An 18,905-nucleotide genomic window follows, 5' to 3' on the forward strand; every position below is an offset into this window, starting at 1 on the left:
GATGCAACGTCATCGCGGTTGCTTAGTGACGCGCGTACAACTGCAGCTCCTGCTTGTAAGAGCTTCAGCTGCTTCAGATTTAATATCTCAAAATATCGGATGCTACAGATCAAAAATCTGCTACCTCTGTGGTTCGGGCCGTTCGGGCTATATAATGAACGACAAGTTCCCTAAACAAAGAAATGACTAAAAAACTGTCTCAGTGTTTCGACAATTGTGTAATAACTTAATCTATTTTTTTTTTAGTAACCATTTTTTGAACACAGTTGATACTTTTACAGGTGCAATGAAGAGCACTTTAAATACAACGTAAAATTTATATCTGCAGTCGTCAAATTTCAAGAAAACACAATTATAATGCCGTTTCTGTAAAATTGCATTTAAAATAAAAATGAAAGTAGTTCCAGTGCTTTAGTAGGTTTTGTAATAATCCGACAATATTTACTTTTATTTAGTTATAGCAAATATTATTAAGTTAAAACGGATATTCTAAGAGTTAAAGCTGAACTTATTTATGTCTATTATTAGTTCAAAATAATCAAAGATTGTCTATTTATTATTATTTTTCTTGTAACTAGTAGCGTAAAACCGGACTTCATCAAATTATTGGTGAAGATTGAACAGCGGTCTATAGAGTTGAGTACCTTTTTCCAAGTTTTAGTAAGCCAATAATGATAAATTATATTTGTTGTGATTATTCCACGTTGTGATTATTCCACGACCAGTGAATAATCAAGACCAAAGAGGGAAACATTAAAGACAATACCAGTCATAATCAGAAGTTCAAGATGTATAGAGTAAGAAATCAGAAGAAAGTAAGAGGTCCACAGTGTGAAGGCACTATTCATTGCTAAAAACAATTAAGTCGAGGTATCATAGTGCAGGACGAATGACTTGGCAGTTGTTACACTAATAATGATAACGCGCTCCTTATGATAAAAAAGTTATCTAGATCAGTTCCTTACCTCAGTCATCATGAAACCACAAACCACAGTGAGATACCGAACCAAACCAGTAGACCAAAGTCACCCAAACATCTGATATTGCAGACTGATTGATAAGTACATAGCGTACCGGACTAGTAGGTCATATAGACTCCGACACAGTAACATATCAATATCAATCCGAGATAGGCCCGGTTTTTGGTCAGAAGCTCTTGCATACAAGACAGCTGAGGGTCCATGAAAGGCAACCCAGTCTCTGTATAACAGAAAGGTTGGCAATGTGATCCCGTGCAGACGTTCGCAAGGAACGTCATTAACAACCCCAGGCAGTAGACAATCATGTAGCTACCAGCGAAATTGGAAGAAAATTTTTAATAAGAGTATCGGCTGAGGAAAATAAGCAATAGCATTGATAGAAGGTGCACGCATGTCATGGTGTATGTATGTACTATGTACCATTAGCAAACGTAAACATTCAGCATACTTGAATTAAATTGTATACATCATAATATGAAGTAGTTGATATGCATATTAAATGTGGGGAAGTATGTAGTGTGGGGAAGAAAGAGAAAGAAAGAGAAAGAGGAAAATTCGTAAGCAGGGCATGTTGATGCGCGTTGATACGGGGGTATGGATAGTGCAGTTCGAAGCAACATTGGTTGATAGGAAAATCAAACCTGGGATATACCCCCACGAAAATCACACCTAGCCTGCTATTGCTTTTCATAATTCGCCTCTTCACGACTTCACATCGTGATGCTCCATCAAATAAACGTAACTTTCGCGTAGCCGAGACGATACGCGCCCTTATATACCATAAACAACCTTGATTGTCTTGGCAGCTCTAAATGATCCGTGCAACTTCAGACGGTACAACCACGATCGCCGTAAATGACAACACTCACGCAGTATTTACTACCCACAACACCAAGAAAAAGTCCTTTATTGCCATCAAAGACGATAAATCGTAAACCAGTCCATACTAGCTTGATGGATCGGAGTTCCCGAATTGGCTCGTGCTAATTGAAAATATCAAGTGTGATTATTGTTGACAGTTAAGTATAGCTGTACTGAGATGAGCTGTCCGACACTATAGCCGATTAGAGGAAACAGTGATCGAATGGTCAATCTTGATCGATACTGCGCGTCGCGTATTTCAAATCTCTGCCACTAAAAGCAAACGCCATTATTTTGGCTACAACGCGTATTTCATCAGACTATGTAAAAAAACTGACAAACTAGCGTGCTCCATAGGAATCTTACTGCAATCTCGTGACTAGTGGAAAAAGATTACAGATGAAAGCTAACACAAGAAAATAATCCTAAATACAGAACATAGAGATCATGTGACAGCACAAGTTCAGTACTTTGTGCTGCGTATAACGCTTCTAATAGGCAACATACTGGCTTGTTATCGCACGTAAGCTACCGTCAAAAATGTCTATTGCTTTAGCAACAGCGCAGTATAACTCATGACAACCAACTATACTTTTGATCCACTTTAGCGAAGCATACAAAGCAGTAAAAAGTAGTCAAACAAAACAGGATTAACAAACAACGTGGGTTTTTCAGTTTTGCTTAAAAAGCTCCAATCAGCCAGATAAACGTGCGATCAATTTTTGGGCGCAAACTCTTTTTCTTTTAAAAAAGTGCATTTCAGGGGATAAAATTTTGTGCTGCCATTATAGTTTCTGTCTGGATATCGTACCGTTTCTATCTTCTATTCTCTGTGTACGAACACTTAGACAAAGACAGAATCCACCTTAGTTAATTTTCGCCGTCTCAAAAAATTGTTTAGAAAGCTGTCTAGTTAACTTGACGCGTTTTCAAATAAAAACGGCAATTTGGGAACAGTGGAGAGAGCGGTGGGTTTTGGTTCTTCAGTTACGCCAACATTTAGTTAGCTCAAAGAATGGTATAGTAAGGTGCTCAATATCTTCATATTTGACTGCTCAACCTGGACTGATTTTATGACGCTTCCATAGCCAAGATTTATTTGATTTGCTTACCGCCTGTTGACTTGGTTATTTTTTTATTCTATTCAGAAGTGACAAGTGTACACTACAATCAATACTTCAAAGCGAAGTAAAAAGAGCTTTGTTTGGAAATTCTGTGGTTTACGGTTTACTGTTGCTGGAATCAAGACTGTTGAAATCAACGTAATAGATTTGTATATAAAAGGCTATCTACAAGTTCTTTAGAACACAATACAATGAACTTTGCTTTTTTTCTTTTTTTTTTTTTTTTGAATACCATCCGCAACAAAGTGTTTTGCTGACCTACTGCAAATGCTGTCTAAGAAGAGATTTGGCCCACACATTAGACACCACACTTCTGAAGAAATGCCCAGCTAGTGGTCATTCAGATTTCTTCCTGTCACTAATGGAACCTTTAATGACAGTGGATTGCCAAACTCCTCTAGGCAAAAGTGGAATAGATTTTAAGCTTGAAAACGTGAGAATATTCCTATCCGCAAAATTGGTCTAAAGTGCAAGTTTTAGGGAGATGACTTCAAAAACAAAGCTAAAAGGGGACTCGGCCCTAAGAAGCTTACAGCGAGAACAGAGAACAAGAGAAGATCGCCAATTGAAACGATTTTGTGGACAATGGAAGCCCACCGCTATTGCCAAAGCAAATGGTTCGGAAGGTGGAATCGAGACACAGCGATTGTGTCACAGCGACAAACTATTTTTGATCATTGTCTGTCGTAACTGTATTTTCTGATGCCTTTTTGTATACACAAACTCAAGCCGTTTTGATTTCTTAGCTGTATTTCAGGCAGCGGTTGTCCAAACGCGCAAAGTAAAGGCCTTTATATGATTTAAATTTATCGCAAGGAGATAGTTGTCAAAGTCTTTAAGATTGTGAGTATGCACGTGTCCTATGGACAAGAAGATTGATACAGTGCGCATCTATGTGCATCTTGTTAATCAGTTATATTATAAATTATTTCTACTGCAAGTATAAAATCTCTAATTGTGTCACTTCGTCATAAAATCATCGTCGGTGATACGCGACTTCAGACATAACGCTCTGAAGATACTATCCTTCTTGTCAAACAGCTTCTTTGGCTCTTCAAACTCTGCAACCTGCCCATTATCGAGCACTAAAATCTTGTCGTAGGTAATGATAGTCTTTAGTCTATGTGCGATGCACAAGATGGTGCATTTGCTGAATTCACGCACAATGACGTTTTGAATCTTCGCGTCCGTCTGGTAATCGACAGAAGATGTTGCCTCATCAAGAACGAGAATCTGAAATGTCCGTACAAGTGCGCGTGCAAGTGAAAGCAGCTGGCGCTCGCCGAGCGAAAAGTTCGAACCTTCGTCATCAACTGGCTGGTCTAAACTGAACTTTCCAAATCCAGCCTCAGCCGTGGTTTCACATGCACCTTGCTTCTCCTCCATGGTTGAGTCATACGACGACGACGCAGAGTCATCTGGTGTGGAATACGCACTGGATAGTAGATCAGACCGTCGAAGTGCGTCCCATAGCTCTACATCACTGTAAGAGTCGAAAGGATCTAGGTTTGACCGAATGGTACCTTTGAACAGCACCGGATCCTGAGGAATGATAGCCAGCTTCTTTCGTAAATCATGCAACCCAATCTTTGAGATATCAACACCATCGATTTCAATACTACCACCGGATAGCTCAGCTAATCGATACAACGCAACCATGATCGACGACTTGCCGGCTCCAGTGCGACCACAGATACCAATCTTCTCGCCCCCTTTGATCGACAAGGTCAAACCTCGTAGCACGTTTGGCAAGCCTGGTCGGTACTGCATAACCACATTCTTCATCTCAATGGCTCCCTTTTCTGGCCACGACTCTCGCGGCGTCGTTTCTTCAATCTCAAGCGGAGCCTCGGATGGCAGGTTTTTCATGTAGTAGTACACTCTCTCGGTTGCGTTCATGTGATTCTCAACGTCGGCCACCTGCTTGATGACCATCGCCATCTGAAACGATAAAGTTGTGCAATAGCTCATTACAAGACCAATGGATGCCGGCGACACATTCAAACGCGCACAAATTGCAAGAATTCCAGACACAAATGTCAACAAGATTGCAAGACTCTCAAGTCTGATAGACAACCATCTCTGGTTAGACACAATCATGAATCCAAATCTGTTCGAGTAGTCCAGCGCGGCCTCCATCTTGGCCTTAAACCGATTTTGCTCATGATACGCACGGACAGACGTCAGACCAGTCAAAGTCTCGCCAAAGTGCGAGAACACAACCGATCGTGCGTTTGAATCCATTCGTTTAATGCCAACTGCTGACGCACGGTAATATGCTGTTGCGTGACAAAATAGAAACATCAAAGGGACCAACGCCAGCGCAAACCAGTAAAAATATGCAACAATCAAAATTAGAATACCACCGATATTGGTCACCGTGATCAAAGCCATTCGGTACGCATCGATCAGAGTATTATCCATAGACTCGACATCGCTAGAAAAGCGGTTGATAATCCGTCCAAGTGGAGAGGTATCAAAGAATGACATTGGGGCACGCAGTACCTTTCTTGACGCAGAAATGTTCATCTTTACAGACGCATTAGCGCCAGCTTTTCATATTAGTAAATCGACCGTTATCACAATTATCAACTCACCATATGTAGTAACAAGACCAAGAAAGAAATAGAACAGTGCACACACAACTCCAAGCATGACAAACACACCAATGTATCCGCCTCGAGCCATATGAAATCTATCTTGTGTCCAATACGATAGCCACAGGTTCGCCAAAATCTGTAGCCCAGCGGCAATGACGGCCACAAATACAACAAGCGGCGCAACCGACCATGAGAAGTACTTTCCTCCCGCCTCTTTGAAGTAGACCTTGTATACCTCCCAAGACACGTTGTCTTGCTGATGCTCTTCGACTTTCATCAGCTTTTGAGCTTGTTGAACCTTCTTGGGTGCATCTAAACTTTCTGGGTTTGTATTTTCTTCTGATTCCACTTTTTTTTCTTCCTCCTCTTCCTCCTCCTCTTCATCCTCCTCTTCATCTGACTTCTGGGCTGAGCCAAACGTAATTAGCTGGGCAAATTTTGGGCACGACAGAAGCAGCTCGTCGTAAGTGCCAATCGTCAGTCCGCCAACACCATCCATAAAAATGATTCGGTCTGCATGAGGCAGCACATGAAGTTGATGCGTAGCTAACAATCTAGTCTTACCGTCCAGTAAGCCACAAATGCATTGTTCGACCAAATGCCGGCCGACATGGGAGTCAACAGCCGAAAGAACATCATCCAGCAACACGATTTCAGCATCATAATAAGCCGCTCGAGCAAGCGTGATTCGTGACTTTTGGCCTCCAGAAATGTTAATTCCTCGCTCGCCAATCTCGGTCTGGTCACCGTCAGGTAGAACTTTGAGATCCCGTTCAAGAGCGCAGTCCTTGATCACACGATTGTATCTTTCTTCATCATATGGTCTGCCAAACAGAATATTATCCATCAATGTAGAGTTTTGAATCCACGGCTGTGGGCAATAAGCCACACTTCCTCCTATCTTAATCACACCACTGGTTTGGCGCATCTCGCCTACCATAGACGCCAAAAGAGATGTCTTTCCAGAACCAATAAAGCCAGTAATAACAATGAATTCACCACGTTTGATAGAAAAATTCAGGTTGTGCAGTCCGGAAAAGTGACTGAGCGCATCTCTGTCCTTGATCTCGCCTTCCTGGAAAAACGGCTTTTCAACAACTTCGATAATGTCTGGCATTTCGTCTTCATCTGGAACAACTCCGACCATTCTGGCGCTATCTACTGTAGTTAATCTGCTCAAAACAGACTCTGCTTTATCTTCCGCTATTTTTTTTTCAACAACGGTCTTATCGTTCGTGTCTTCAGTAGAATCAGCAAGTTCTTCCTCCCATGTAAACGACGCGTTCCGGACCAAAATCGCTTCGGGCATGTCTGTATCCGGTGCAACCTCCGTAGAAAGCTCGTCAGCAGTCAGCATCAATTGAATACGATTTAGTGCGACATAAGCGTCAATACCAGTCGTTAATCCCAGTGGCAGTACAATTAGCGGGATACGAAGTAAGTTAAACAGCGACAACGATGCAAAGACTCTAGCAGGATCGAGATTACCACCTGTGACTGAGAGCACAACAAACGAAATCATTGATGCAAACACAGGCAAGGTAAGAGAAATAGCAAAAATGCCAGACCGAAGCACAAGCATGAATCGAACGAGTTTAATTTCCTTTCGGCGAATCTCAAGTAAGCGTTTGATATAGGCGTTTTCCCACGCAAAAAATTTAATGACCCGAATAGATTGCAATAACTCTTGTGTTAACCGGATTCGAGCATCAGTAAAGATTGTCGATTTAACACGGCGACGAGCAATGATCTTTGCGATTTTGGTCAAGACAGGTGTGGCGAGCACGATTAGCGCAAAACCACAGAGTGATGAAGGACCGATGTTGATGACCAGCATAATTAGACAAATGATAAGCGGTATAGGCGCGTCAAGTAAATGGCCTACAAACTGGCATGCAAACTCCACCCGATACGTATCGGTAGACATTAAACTTGCAATCTTGCCATTTGTGTGATCGACTCTGGCCCGGTTCGACAATGCAAGCGACTTCTGATAGAGAGCGTTGACTAACACCCCTCGGGCCTGAGCACCAATATAGTGTGAATGGTACATGAACTGCTGTTGCAAAATCGACGAGACCGCAAGAATAACACCGAGGCCGACTACCATGCCAATGCCGTGACTAATTGGGGCATGTGAGCCTTTGTAAGCATCATTGACGAAGTAAATAATGCGACGCGTCAACTGAGGGCTCGTCATCCACATCGCGTCAACCACGCTTCTGGTTATCATGACCCACCAAATTTCAGCTTTGAATGTATCGTATAAAGCTCTGAGAGCTAAGTTTTTCTTTTGCCCTTTTGCAATTCGTCTTTCTAAAGCTGCCACAAATTTCTCCGTCATTACTTTTGTCTGCTTCTTCGGATCCACCAGGGGAATATCGTTCTCTTTGAGTTCACGAGCATATCCAGTCTGAACTAGTTAACATGCATATTTTGTTGATTCAGAGTTGAACATACAATCATGAGCCTGTCCATCCAGATGAAGTACATCTTTGAAAAAATATCCGCAGACGCTTCACCAGTAACATATGGAGCATCTGGAACTGGAGGTGCTGTTCGGGCTGCTAATGGGTTAATGAAGCGTAGTATCGTTTTCATTGTTAACCTTTTGGACTCTATTCCAGCAACCTGAACCTCAGTGATGACTGTAGACTCTTCCTTTGTACTTTTTGCCATTTTGCTTTAAGTCACGGAGTAGTGCAGACATAGCAATTGAATATTTAAAAGGACCACTAAGGACTTCTACGCGGAAATATAGGTTTCCGACCACCAACATCGTGGAGACACTACGTTTCCGCGCTGATGGAGATTTCGCGGCGATAGTAGTTTAAACTACAAGAGCTAGTAGTCTAATCAAGCGCCGCAGTCGTCGTTGTTTTAAAACATTCACGTCAAATAATCCTTAAATCCGGTCATATAATAATGGAAATTTCATATCAGTTCATGGCTGATTAATGATAGAATGATTGTCGTATCAATTGACCTACCCTACTGTAAAAAAACCTTATCTAATCTGCAATATCGATTATGATCTCTCCAAGATAAGATTTTTCGGCGAAACAAAAATACACGCTTAAAGAAGGCGTTTGAACCTTTTTGGGTTCCCCCCACGTTGGTGCCCCGCTTGTCGGTACTTCGGCCCTTCACTCCTTCCAGTAACGATGATCCTAATCTTGAAGACATACTAAAACACCGGAAATTTCTTTCAAAACTTTATTTTGGCTCAGTCACACACAATATACAGAATATACAGAAGCCCTTAACAATATACAAATACAAAAATATATAAAAATACAATAAATAACAAAAGATTAGCAATCTCTTTGCGATCTACGATTGATAAAAAAAATGCCCTATTCCTGACCTTTGTGGACCCCATTATGCCCCACCCTTGAAGCGCAGATCCAAATTTGCGTTTATGTACTCGCTACCCATTCCTTTTCCCTTGACTAATTCATATTCACATATATTATCTGTGTACTCTCAACACATCTGACCAGACCTATTAGACGCACACTGTAGACATTCCAACGCGTTATTCGTTTCTTGAGTTCGCAAAGAGCACCGCCAGCATACAGTTTTGTTGCAGCAGAAGCATGAGTAAGCATCTGGATCAGATGTGTACTCATCCAACATGATCGTGTTTTCGCAATCTTCACACGCTAGTTCGTTACATGTTGACAACATCTTGGCTGCTGAAGTCTGAACGTCGTTATCTGATTGTGCAGCAGCAAACAGACGCCTAAGTGTTGATACTAGTAAAAGTCAGTATAGATCCCAGTCATAAAATTTACCAACACACCATGAATATGCGTATCAGTTGGTTTCTCGCTTCGTCTTTTTATATTAGCAATTTTATGTTGTTCAAACGATTGACTGTTTGGACTATAATTTATCATGCCTGCCGCGTCCTCGTTTTCTGAATCTTGAAAAGTTCGCTTTCGTGATAAATTTCCTTCATTACTGGCGTTCCCAATAAATGACTGTGAGCTTTGAGTTGAAGCCATATGTCCCAACATATTTGGGAAATTATAATGAGCGTATTGAGGTTGTTGTGATTGAAATTGATGAAGCATTTGTTGTTATTTTGCGGTTCTTGCTGTTGTAGTTGTGGTGATAGTAGTTGTGTTGTCTTTCAATGAAGGACCGCGTAAAGGACGTGTAAAAATGACGCGACTAGACGCGTGTAAAATGTCAACAATCTGAAACAGTATAAATAAAAAATATGGCACTTTAAATGAATGTGACTAAACGTGTATATCAAAAATTCTATTTTTTTTTTTTTTTGACCACGATTTGAAGATTCTGTTGGAGGTCGATTATTTGTATGAACAAAGTGAAAGAAAATGAAAAGTGCGCTTGAAGAGAATAAAAGGAATCGAATGAGGTTTGAGCCGCTCTCATTGCCCGATGCAGTAAATTGGTTCATTGTGTGTAAGTAGTTTTGAAACTGATAGAGTTAGTGTCAGAATGATTACTTGTTTGGGTATTGTGGCCGGTCGCTCACGGATCTTATAACCCGCCATCCGCTAAACAAACTGGACCGGAGACATTTAATAATGGGTTCGTTTGAAAAGGCATTTTAGAATAAAGTGAGAAAGTGTAAGGAGATTTCGTATGTGACGCAAACGCCTATTCGTACAGAGTCAAATTCATAAAGCTATGCAAAATGAGATACATTTTTTAATGCCCTTTCAACTTCTTTTGACGCTTTTGATAAGACGTCTATTGCGTTGCTCAGACTAGACACGCTGAACACTTGTTTAGGCGAGTCTTTCGTGTTCACGACCCTAACTGACACGAGTCGTCCTTCATGCCATACAGTCAACAGTCCACCATCACTAACCTCGGCTTCGGTGCCAGTAGCATCCACAAACACGTTTTTGCTTACAACTATTCCTAGCAAAACTAAAGGTGGCAACCATGACTTGCACAACCACTCTGCCTCATCCCAGTCATTTGAGTACTGAGGCATGCTGACGTCTTCTTTCACGTTCTCATTCTCGTCCTCGTCTGGTGACCGTGAATCGGGCGCCAGTTCAGGAATCCGAGTATCAAGTAGTGCTAAGTACGTTGTCATTGAAAACAATGTGAGTGGGTGCGACGCATGATCTAGTATGACACCGTCTACAAACAATTTGTACCTGTACTTTCCCGTAATACGTAGTAGCTTCCATGGAATACTTTTCCTTATGGCTGACTCAAGTGTAGAGCATAACAAATTGTGCAGAAAATCAGTCGACTGTACGCCTGCTCTGTACTCAATATTAGTCCCTTCAGCCCGCTATTCTTTAAGATCACTTACATGTCACAATCAACTTCAACATGAACTGCCTCAGATGTATGAGTTGCTGTAATAACCTCCGCCTTGACTCCTACTATACACTCGCCTCCATCTCCCAGTCGTATACGGGCTGAACCATTTGTGGTAGGTAGAATACCCGTCGCAGCGTCGATAGGCCGTAACTGCATCTGATCGCGCCCGTCTGGCCGACATGGCGGTCGCATGGCAAGCGAGCTGTTAAGATATGACTCCTCTGCTATTGATAATGGCATTTTGTCTACTTCTTTATTTTTTCTACAGACACGGTCTATCTGGCTTGGCGTAAATGCAAAGGTTTTCAATGTTAATGCGGATTAGGTTTAAATCCTCTTCTTTGCTCTACTTCCTGAGAGAAATCAATACGATGGGATAGAATTACGGAGGCAAAAAGTGTATAAATCAAACATGCTTATAGTTCTTAGCAGCTATTATCTTAATTGATTACGAAAAAGCCAATTCATAGCAACAGATCAATAGGCGGCAACAGAATGACCATTAAAGACTTCACACTACTCACCGGTATACCCCCGTCATTCGTCATATAGTTCAATTTTGATAGTATCTCGATACTTCTGAACATCTGGTATAATAATTAGTTTACTTCGCACGTAAATGAAACTAAATGGTGGAAATTGCGCAAGATTATCAGGGTGTTCAAATAACAAGTCTTCAGCACTCTTGACGAGCATACAGATAATGTAGATAAGTTTAGATTCGATGTTCATCATATCAAGCACAACTCTCTCAAATCACAAGTATCATTGACTTACACTATATTTTCATTGTTTGTGACGCTGGTTTAAATTGCTATAGTTGCTTGGTTTTGCTTAGAAAAAAAAGTTAAGCTGTTGCGAAGAAGTTTCACGTGACTACTTCCAGGGGCCAGGACCAGACACATCGCACCATACAGTAGTCTTTCAACCGGCCTCTTACTATTACAAGTACGCTGGGTATACTGACCAATTATTTTATAAGAAGACAAATCACTGTAGTAAGCATAAACCGATATTGATTGACATCATATAGCTATGCCTGAATGCTTTAGCTGGTGAACGCATTGGATGCCCTACTAACCATAACAGCCATAGCGCGCAGCAATTGAACAACAATTTAAAATGACGATTGCAGACGAACTCAGAACACGCAACTTTAGGTAAAACCTTTCACGTTCAATCGAGTGTCACATCTTACTGACTTGTATAGTCTCTATGGCCAATGGTACAATGCTTTACTCCGACCCAAATCGACCTATACTGATTTATTTGCAGGATTGGAATTATATCCATCATTATCTGTCTTGCCGTTGGAATTGCAACTATCTTCACATTTAATGTTGGCCTGATCATTTTTTCTGCTGTCTGCATGTATGTACGCCACCGTCTCAACTATATGCTATGTATTTACAATCTACAGTGTGACTGGACTCACATTGATTTTTGTTGAAGTTCCATTCTTGCTCAGAATCTGCCCTGTGTCCCCAAACTTTGATACATTTGTCCGTCGGTTCTCAAACAACACCCCTCGTGCTCTCTTCTATCTTGGGTACACAACATGCTGCCTTACCATGACCGCTGGCTAATATTATAGTGTTGCACTCATTCAATGGTTTACGTTGTTTATTCGTGGCTCGTCTCTTATTGTCGCGGCCGTGTTCCTTACGCTCGCTTCCGCCTCATATGCCATTGCCGCTTTCAAGAAGCAGGAGTTCACAACCTCCACCACGCTCGGTGGCCAAGGTCTGGCGCAACAGATCATATAAGTTTGAAGCGGCAACGAGCGGAGTGGAAAATTGATCATGAAGCTTGGGACAAAGTTGGAATGATGGCAATGAGATGGATAAGATCGAACAAATATTTTTCATGTATTCTGTAGATTTTAGTGTGAGAAATGGTCACTTGATATTCATATAATTTTGAACCTCATAATGCGGTCTTACCAGTTTATATATTTAAATCAATATTCTCTACTTTAAAAGCTTATTTCTTTGTATTGTTTGTTGCGATGTGGTAATAGTGACGTGGAATTACAGGGGCTATATTTTCGAGACTTCCTCATGCTAGAACTCCACACAAATGAAATCTTACACAAAAACCAGTCAATGGCAAAATAAATTTAGTGCTTCATCGTATTAAGCAATGCCCCCACGACATTTTGTCAACAGAAAAGGCGTAAGTGTCAACCACGACTGTTTTTTTTTGTTGCATTAAAATCTCAACCGAATACAATTTCATGGTGATTCAATAATTGACAATTTTCAGCCTCCGCAGCTTTCAGGCAGCACCACCAGCAATAATGCTTCGAGCTATCCGAGCTTTGGATCTGTTGCGACGAGCGACAACGCGACAAAGTCATCGTTTGAACGTGCAAAGGAGGCGGAAGAAGCCAGACGGCGTAGAGACGAAGACGAGACTAGGGCTGCCTATGAAGATTTTGTGAAAAGCTTTGAAGGAGACACTCCAGAGGTTAACTTCGTTCAGAGTGGGACTGCGTTAACGAGTGTGTGAAAATGATTTGAGATGGATTTTGCTAACTGAACAGACCAGCAATCGTACCCAACTCACACAACCACCGTCAAAAGGAGTTTTCCGTTTACAGGACAAAGAAGTAGAAATGATGTATGTTTATGGCTTTGCGGTGGAATGGAACGTTGATCAGTCTAGACAACTGGGATCAAGCGAAGAGTTTTGGACAGACCAGCTGGATTACCTCGGCCAGATCAAATACGTAATACAGTCTCAAACTATACAGAGCCCAGTGCTGCGTCGATGTATATTGGTGGATTATTACCGAACTCTACACAGTCTTCAGTGACCAAGCTAGTTAGTAAATACGGAAAGGTGCAAACCGTCGTGCTCCAACTACCAGATCCTAAACGGCGAGGAATAAGCGCAAGAGTTGTTTTTGAAGACGCAGAAGACGTCGAAAAAGCTAGAGTAGCACTCGATAGACAATATCTGGGATCAGGGTACTGGCTTAGCGCTTCACACGGGAAAGACGCCGGACCAACTTCTCGGCTAGATGCACGAAGCGGTCTGCCGTTTGGCGCGCAACTTCCTGCAGACCTCGATCTAGACTCAACAGTGCCAGGATTTGCACCGCCAAGCTCTGTTGGTCTTTCAACATCTACGGCTCATAATCTTCTTGCAAACCGGCTGCACGTGCAGGTGCGGTATCCCGACTCGCTGCTGACTTTGCGTAAAATTCACGGTATGATTGAAAACATCTTGAAGCTAGGGCCTGAGTTTGAGGCCGTGATTCGTGTGCGCGAGCGATATAATGCAGACTACGCCTTTTTGTTTGATTCAGCTCTGCCTGAACACATTTACTTCCGCTGGAAGTTTTGGAGTCTTGCTAGTGGAGAAGCAATTGACAAGTGGAGTACAAAACCGATTGAGATGTTTTCGAACGGCATATTATGGGTGCCACCATCACTGGCACCTTCAATCGAGCAAGAGATAGCTCAGGTTGACAATGAGGACGTTGACCGCGCCGAACAGCCCGAACACAAGCTGTCGCCATGGTTGGGCCCACTTGCACATTTGCATCTGACGTTACTGCTGCAACACATTTCTCCGAAACGTGGCTCAATAGCAAGATTAATGGCATTTGCCATTGATAACTCGCACGCGGCAGAAGAAATTGTTGAGGTAATGTGCAACAGCGTCGTTGGGCCAGACGCGCCCGCCCAGCTTCGTGTCGCCCGGCTTTGGGCAATAGGCGATGTTTTGTATAATTCAGGCATGGGCATTGGCGGAGTGAACAAAGGTGTGTGGAAATACAGAAGCCTGTTTCAGTCAAGACTTGTGTCTGTGTTTGTAAATTTGCACGAGGTCTTTAGGGCGTTTGACGGTCGGATACGAGCTGACAACTTTCGACGACAAGTTTTGGCTGTGCTCAATGTGTGGGAGGTGAGTTGACTGAGCTTCATCTTGAACAATTGACTTAGACCTGAAGGGATGGAGCGTTTTTACACACGAGGCCTTGGAAGAAATGACATACAAATTTTTAGGTAGCGAAATAGAGCCCGCGAACGAGATTTCTCATCGCATTGACGAAGAAGGGCAAGAACCTCGTCCGGTCAAAGTTGCCACCTTTAATAAATGGAAGAAGATCGACAGCTCAACTGCTACCCGACCAAATATAACAGATTCAGAATTCAATGGTGCTAACAAGAAGGCGGGAGGCGCGATAGTAGTGAATGTGAACGACCTCATTGACCCTGAACTTGACGGCGAGCCGTTGACAGACAGCGAAGATGATGAGCCAATTGTCTCTTTAAAAACAGACAATGATGTTTAATAGGATTTCGTCTATTTTGATTAATAACATTGTATTTAATGACGTATGAGTTCTAGCGAAATGTGGTATCAAACGCTTAATCAGTTACCCGGACGTGAGTGAATATCTAATTTGAGACAGACTTGTGACTATGATGGTAACTGAGTATTATGATAGCTTTGATCTAAACAGATGTCGAAATTAGAGGCCGGCAAAGGTCAGACTCTAAACGATTTGCTACGTCTGTTGACTGCAAATTGCAAAATTCCACTCTCTATTGGGCTACCTGTAGCTTCGGTACTGCTCAAGAATGGGTTATTGAGGTAATTGACTTGACTTCCGTAACCATTGCTATGAGTTTTGACTGTTTATAGCAAAGAAAGTATTGGACTGAAATCAATAGACGAGCTTAAAGCGATCTGTCCGACATTGACAGATCAGCAACTCCAGAAACTGCACTCGGTATGTGCTTCTTCGCCGCGAAAACGTAAATCAGCTGCAGCGACTGACGGTTTGCCTAAACGAGGACGAAAGTTCATCGTGAAAGATGAGCAAGCTCCGATTGATGATTCTGCGCTTGAGTTACCAATTCTGCTTGATGAGGACGTTATTATCAGATCATCGGCGGCCGTCAATAGGGCACCACTGATGATTCTGTTTGCTTACACAATACTCAAACATACCTACCCTGACTACGGCGCCGGATCATATTTGTCTCTAGCTTCTGCAACTGCGTCTTCAGCATCGCGAGTCAAGGCCAAAGCTATCGGACTCTCGCAAGCCGAATCAGGACTTGCGGTCGACCTGGAGAAGATCTTGCAAGGCTACCGCACGCTGCAGACTTTTGGTTCAATTGAGGTCCCTGTGTTACGCCGAGGCGATCACAGCGGCTACTGGGGATTAGATGTTGATGCTATGGAAAAACAAGCCGAGAAAGGCGTCGTGGATCCCGAGATGAAATGGATCCACCCAGCTCAGGTCAACGCCTACCTCTTTCGAGCGTTTGGCAATAAGAATTTGGCTGCAGTCCATGGAGCGATTGAACTTGTCATCCAGTCATGGGAAAACGATGAGTCATGGCCAGGTCGTGCTTGGAGCTGGTATATCAAAGTCCGGCCAGATGTTGCTTACGGACGTGAGGGATGGGGTCAGAAAGGGACTTTGAGCTGCCAGGCCATACTCAATCTTAAACGAACAGTAGATGAGATTTTTTAACGGAGCCTATGCTGGTAGTTTGACCATAACGATGTCAATTCCAGAGTCTCATTTTTTTTTTTTTTTTTGATTCGCTTGTTGATCCACGAGGTACTGTCACAGCTTTCCGGTGCAATTGTCTGACGTCTACTCGTATGATGCTGTACCAGTACTACCGGTAATAACTCACTTGCCCATGTTGTATTTGAAGTGCGCGAAAATGTAATATCCGAATTTTCTACGTGATGTACAGTGCATTTTTGTGTTTCCAACGGCGGGTGAGGGCTTTATTCTAATTACCAGACGGTAAGATGTCTAACCGTTTCTGAGTTTTCATTGAAACGAGGGCTGGTGTCAAACGAAGGTGAGAAAGTAACGGAGCGCCTACAGGGCGGGCGTATGCTCTAGCTAGTTTATTTGTTCAAATTGCGACGAGCCGCAGTTGTGACGACTTTGACAATGCTGATTGTTGTCACACTTTTCTGTGCTAAGCATTCTTGTTCTTGTCGTTGGGCTGTCGATCACTTGTAAGGCAATAAAGTGGGCACCGCTAAATGCAGACAGCTCCGGGTGAATCTAGTCTGATCGTAAGCAAAGGTACTACTAACTAAAACCGACTACTCCGACTGCCGAGACTCTATTGTAACTTGTGTGTTTTTCGCGAAAAAGAGTTGAAACAAACTGCTGTCAAAAAACGAAACATAGTGGGCACTGTTGATTATAATGAACAGGATCTGAGACTTTTTTTCCCTTGCTTAACAGTCAATATGCTTAATTTTTATTGCTCTCATTAACAACTCGTCTCCGCAATCTTAATGCCTGTAAGTTCAGTATTCGCTAACTACTTCAGGCATCAGTAAACGGACAGTTGTATTAAATTTCACTAGTGCAAGTACCCATAGTGTTATACTTTTTACACTTTGGATAAAATTCTGTGTATATCAAGTTGCCTTATGATTACACAAGCTGTAAATGCTGTTATTTATCCATGGTCTGATTCATTGTTGGTAGCGAGCTGGTCAATGCAGCTTCGCTTCGTAGCATGACGTGGTAAAATGGTTTTTAAGAGTCCACTAGCGTGACCGGGGCTTAATATAGTGCGTCTTGGCTTTAATCAGGCTATGTAAGAATTGTAGACTGGGCCTAGCTGGCCGCGGTCTAAATTACAGACCAATCAACTATCAAATATAATTTTAGCAGGAACGGTTCACAGTTAGCCGTACAACATGAATTGACGTTGTAGCTAACTTTTCAATGAATTGCGAGAATGGTCATCAAAGTATCTGACTCAGAAGTGGGATAATTCACTCTAGACTAGATTTGCTTAACTAATCCCGTTTATACTAGTGCCGTGACTGTTGTCTGTTTTCAGTAGGCACCTATTCCAATCACTGAGCCACGTCCAAATTGAAAGTCAATTTTGTCTCGTCACGTCTCTTTAAGATTAAAAAGTTCATCTGGTTTCTGAGCTAAACCAGTGAATTCAACGGTACCGGCCGGGATCTACTGGTAAAACCTGGGGAAGTTACGGCAGCATACGTAGGTAACACGAGTACTATGCAGGGTTACGACTAGTCCAAGATTAGTAGTTTTCTAGAATGCTCAAGAATTTTTAAATTTTACGCGACTGATTATAACAACTTGATTTCAATCGTCAACTAGAATGAATTTGAAAACGATTGGTTTTTCGATTTTCAAATATTACCTGAATTGTTCTGATTTGGAAGAGCTATAGTAGTTCTATATATGAAACGGTCGAGGCCGATTGCTATAAGTGTCATCTGAACAGAGAGATTCTGAGAGGAGAAATGGTTGTGACAGCTCACAAAGAGTTGAATTAATCAAATTGCGCCAGACACGGACTGTCGACATTCAATCTTGGAAACAAACTGCTAGCGTTCTCAATCTGCCGGATCGTGCACTGTTCCCGCAGTAAGTGGCAAATATAAGCGGGGTTGTGGACCACAATTTTCATAGATGTTTGACGCAGGCCGGCCAGGAACAATCTTGGGCGGCGGAGGGCTTACAGCTCAAAATCTGCTTCACGACATCTAATGCCAGTTTGGCGCCATCTAATGCTAGTTACAAGTCAATTTCAATGCAGGTAAGATTACCACCTTAATTTTTGATGAATCCAAAATTAAATGAACCACAATAAAGCCGAGTTGTGACGCCATTGTGACAGGTTGGTGTTTATGTAGTGCTGTGGCTCCGTTTGTAGGCGCTTTGAATATTAGATCGCGACCAAGCAGTCAAATTTTTTCCGAGCGTCTAGACGGAAAACAAAGGTCTGCCAGTCACTGTTCACGATGTGATGTTGTAAAAGTTGTATCCGGCGGCTATGTTACTATACTTTATCATTTTACGCAACTTAAAAAGTCAACTGCTTTCCAATATAGTATCAAAGATCACATGAGAGCTCGGCTGTTGGCGGTCTCACTCATGTATCTGATATTTCGCTCTAGTCCAACAAATGCAAATAGTAATTCTATGCTCGCAAATATCTTGAATTATATACCGCTGTTTATTTTCCTTTGTACAG

At 42.2% G+C, this 18,905-nt stretch overlaps 5 protein-coding genes across 5 annotated transcripts; 3 read left to right on the top strand and 2 right to left on the bottom strand.

Annotated features, from left to right (window-relative positions):
• Positions 1-3,925: 3,925 nt before the first annotated feature.
• V1512DRAFT_253669 (P-loop containing nucleoside triphosphate hydrolase protein) lies at positions 3,926-8,244 on the bottom strand (the record flags this gene model as incomplete). The annotated part of the gene is made up of 3 exons (XM_066914754.1): positions 3,926-5,517; positions 5,563-7,978; positions 8,026-8,244. The coding sequence occupies 3 exons, from the start codon at positions 8,242-8,244 to the stop codon at positions 3,926-3,928; spliced, it is 4,227 nt and encodes a 1,408-aa protein (XP_066771258.1).
• Positions 8,245-10,184: 1,940 nt separating this feature from the next.
• Positions 10,185-11,227, bottom strand: V1512DRAFT_263843 (ribosomal protein S5 domain 2-type protein). Its single transcript, XM_066916569.1, has 2 exons — positions 10,874-11,227; positions 10,185-10,823 (listed from the first exon to the last, which is right to left on the bottom strand). The coding sequence occupies exons 1-2, from the start codon at positions 11,122-11,124 to the stop codon at positions 10,229-10,231; spliced, it is 846 nt and encodes a 281-aa protein (XP_066771259.1). The 5' UTR covers positions 11,125-11,227; the 3' UTR covers positions 10,185-10,228.
• A 590-nt stretch (positions 11,228-11,817) lies between these two features.
• On the top strand, positions 11,818-12,854 carry V1512DRAFT_239727 (uncharacterized protein). Its single transcript, XM_066914210.1, has 5 exons — positions 11,818-12,044; positions 12,095-12,109; positions 12,160-12,255; positions 12,305-12,433; positions 12,479-12,854. The coding sequence occupies exons 1-5, from the start codon at positions 12,007-12,009 to the stop codon at positions 12,648-12,650; spliced, it is 450 nt and encodes a 149-aa protein (XP_066771260.1). The 5' UTR covers positions 11,818-12,006; the 3' UTR covers positions 12,651-12,854.
• A 172-nt stretch (positions 12,855-13,026) lies between these two features.
• V1512DRAFT_248190 (uncharacterized protein) lies at positions 13,027-15,190 on the top strand (the record flags this gene model as incomplete). The annotated part of the gene is made up of 5 exons (XM_066914534.1): positions 13,027-13,059; positions 13,150-13,387; positions 13,430-13,506; positions 13,552-14,799; positions 14,846-15,190. The coding sequence occupies 5 exons, from the start codon at positions 13,027-13,029 to the stop codon at positions 15,188-15,190; spliced, it is 1,941 nt and encodes a 646-aa protein (XP_066771261.1).
• Positions 15,191-15,361: 171 nt separating this feature from the next.
• V1512DRAFT_253674 (uncharacterized protein) lies at positions 15,362-16,384 on the top strand (the record flags this gene model as incomplete). Its single annotated transcript, XM_066914755.1, has 2 exons — positions 15,362-15,492; positions 15,544-16,384. The coding sequence occupies 2 exons, from the start codon at positions 15,362-15,364 to the stop codon at positions 16,382-16,384; spliced, it is 972 nt and encodes a 323-aa protein (XP_066771262.1).
• Between the last annotated feature and the right edge of the window lie 2,521 nt (positions 16,385-18,905).

The sequence above is a fragment of the Lipomyces arxii genome (genome assembly GCF_038497795.1).
Source record: "Lipomyces arxii strain Phaff 12-163 unplaced genomic scaffold V1512scaffold_9, whole genome shotgun sequence".
Classification (NCBI taxonomy): Eukaryota; Fungi; Ascomycota; class Lipomycetes; order Lipomycetales; family Lipomycetaceae; genus Lipomyces; species Lipomyces arxii.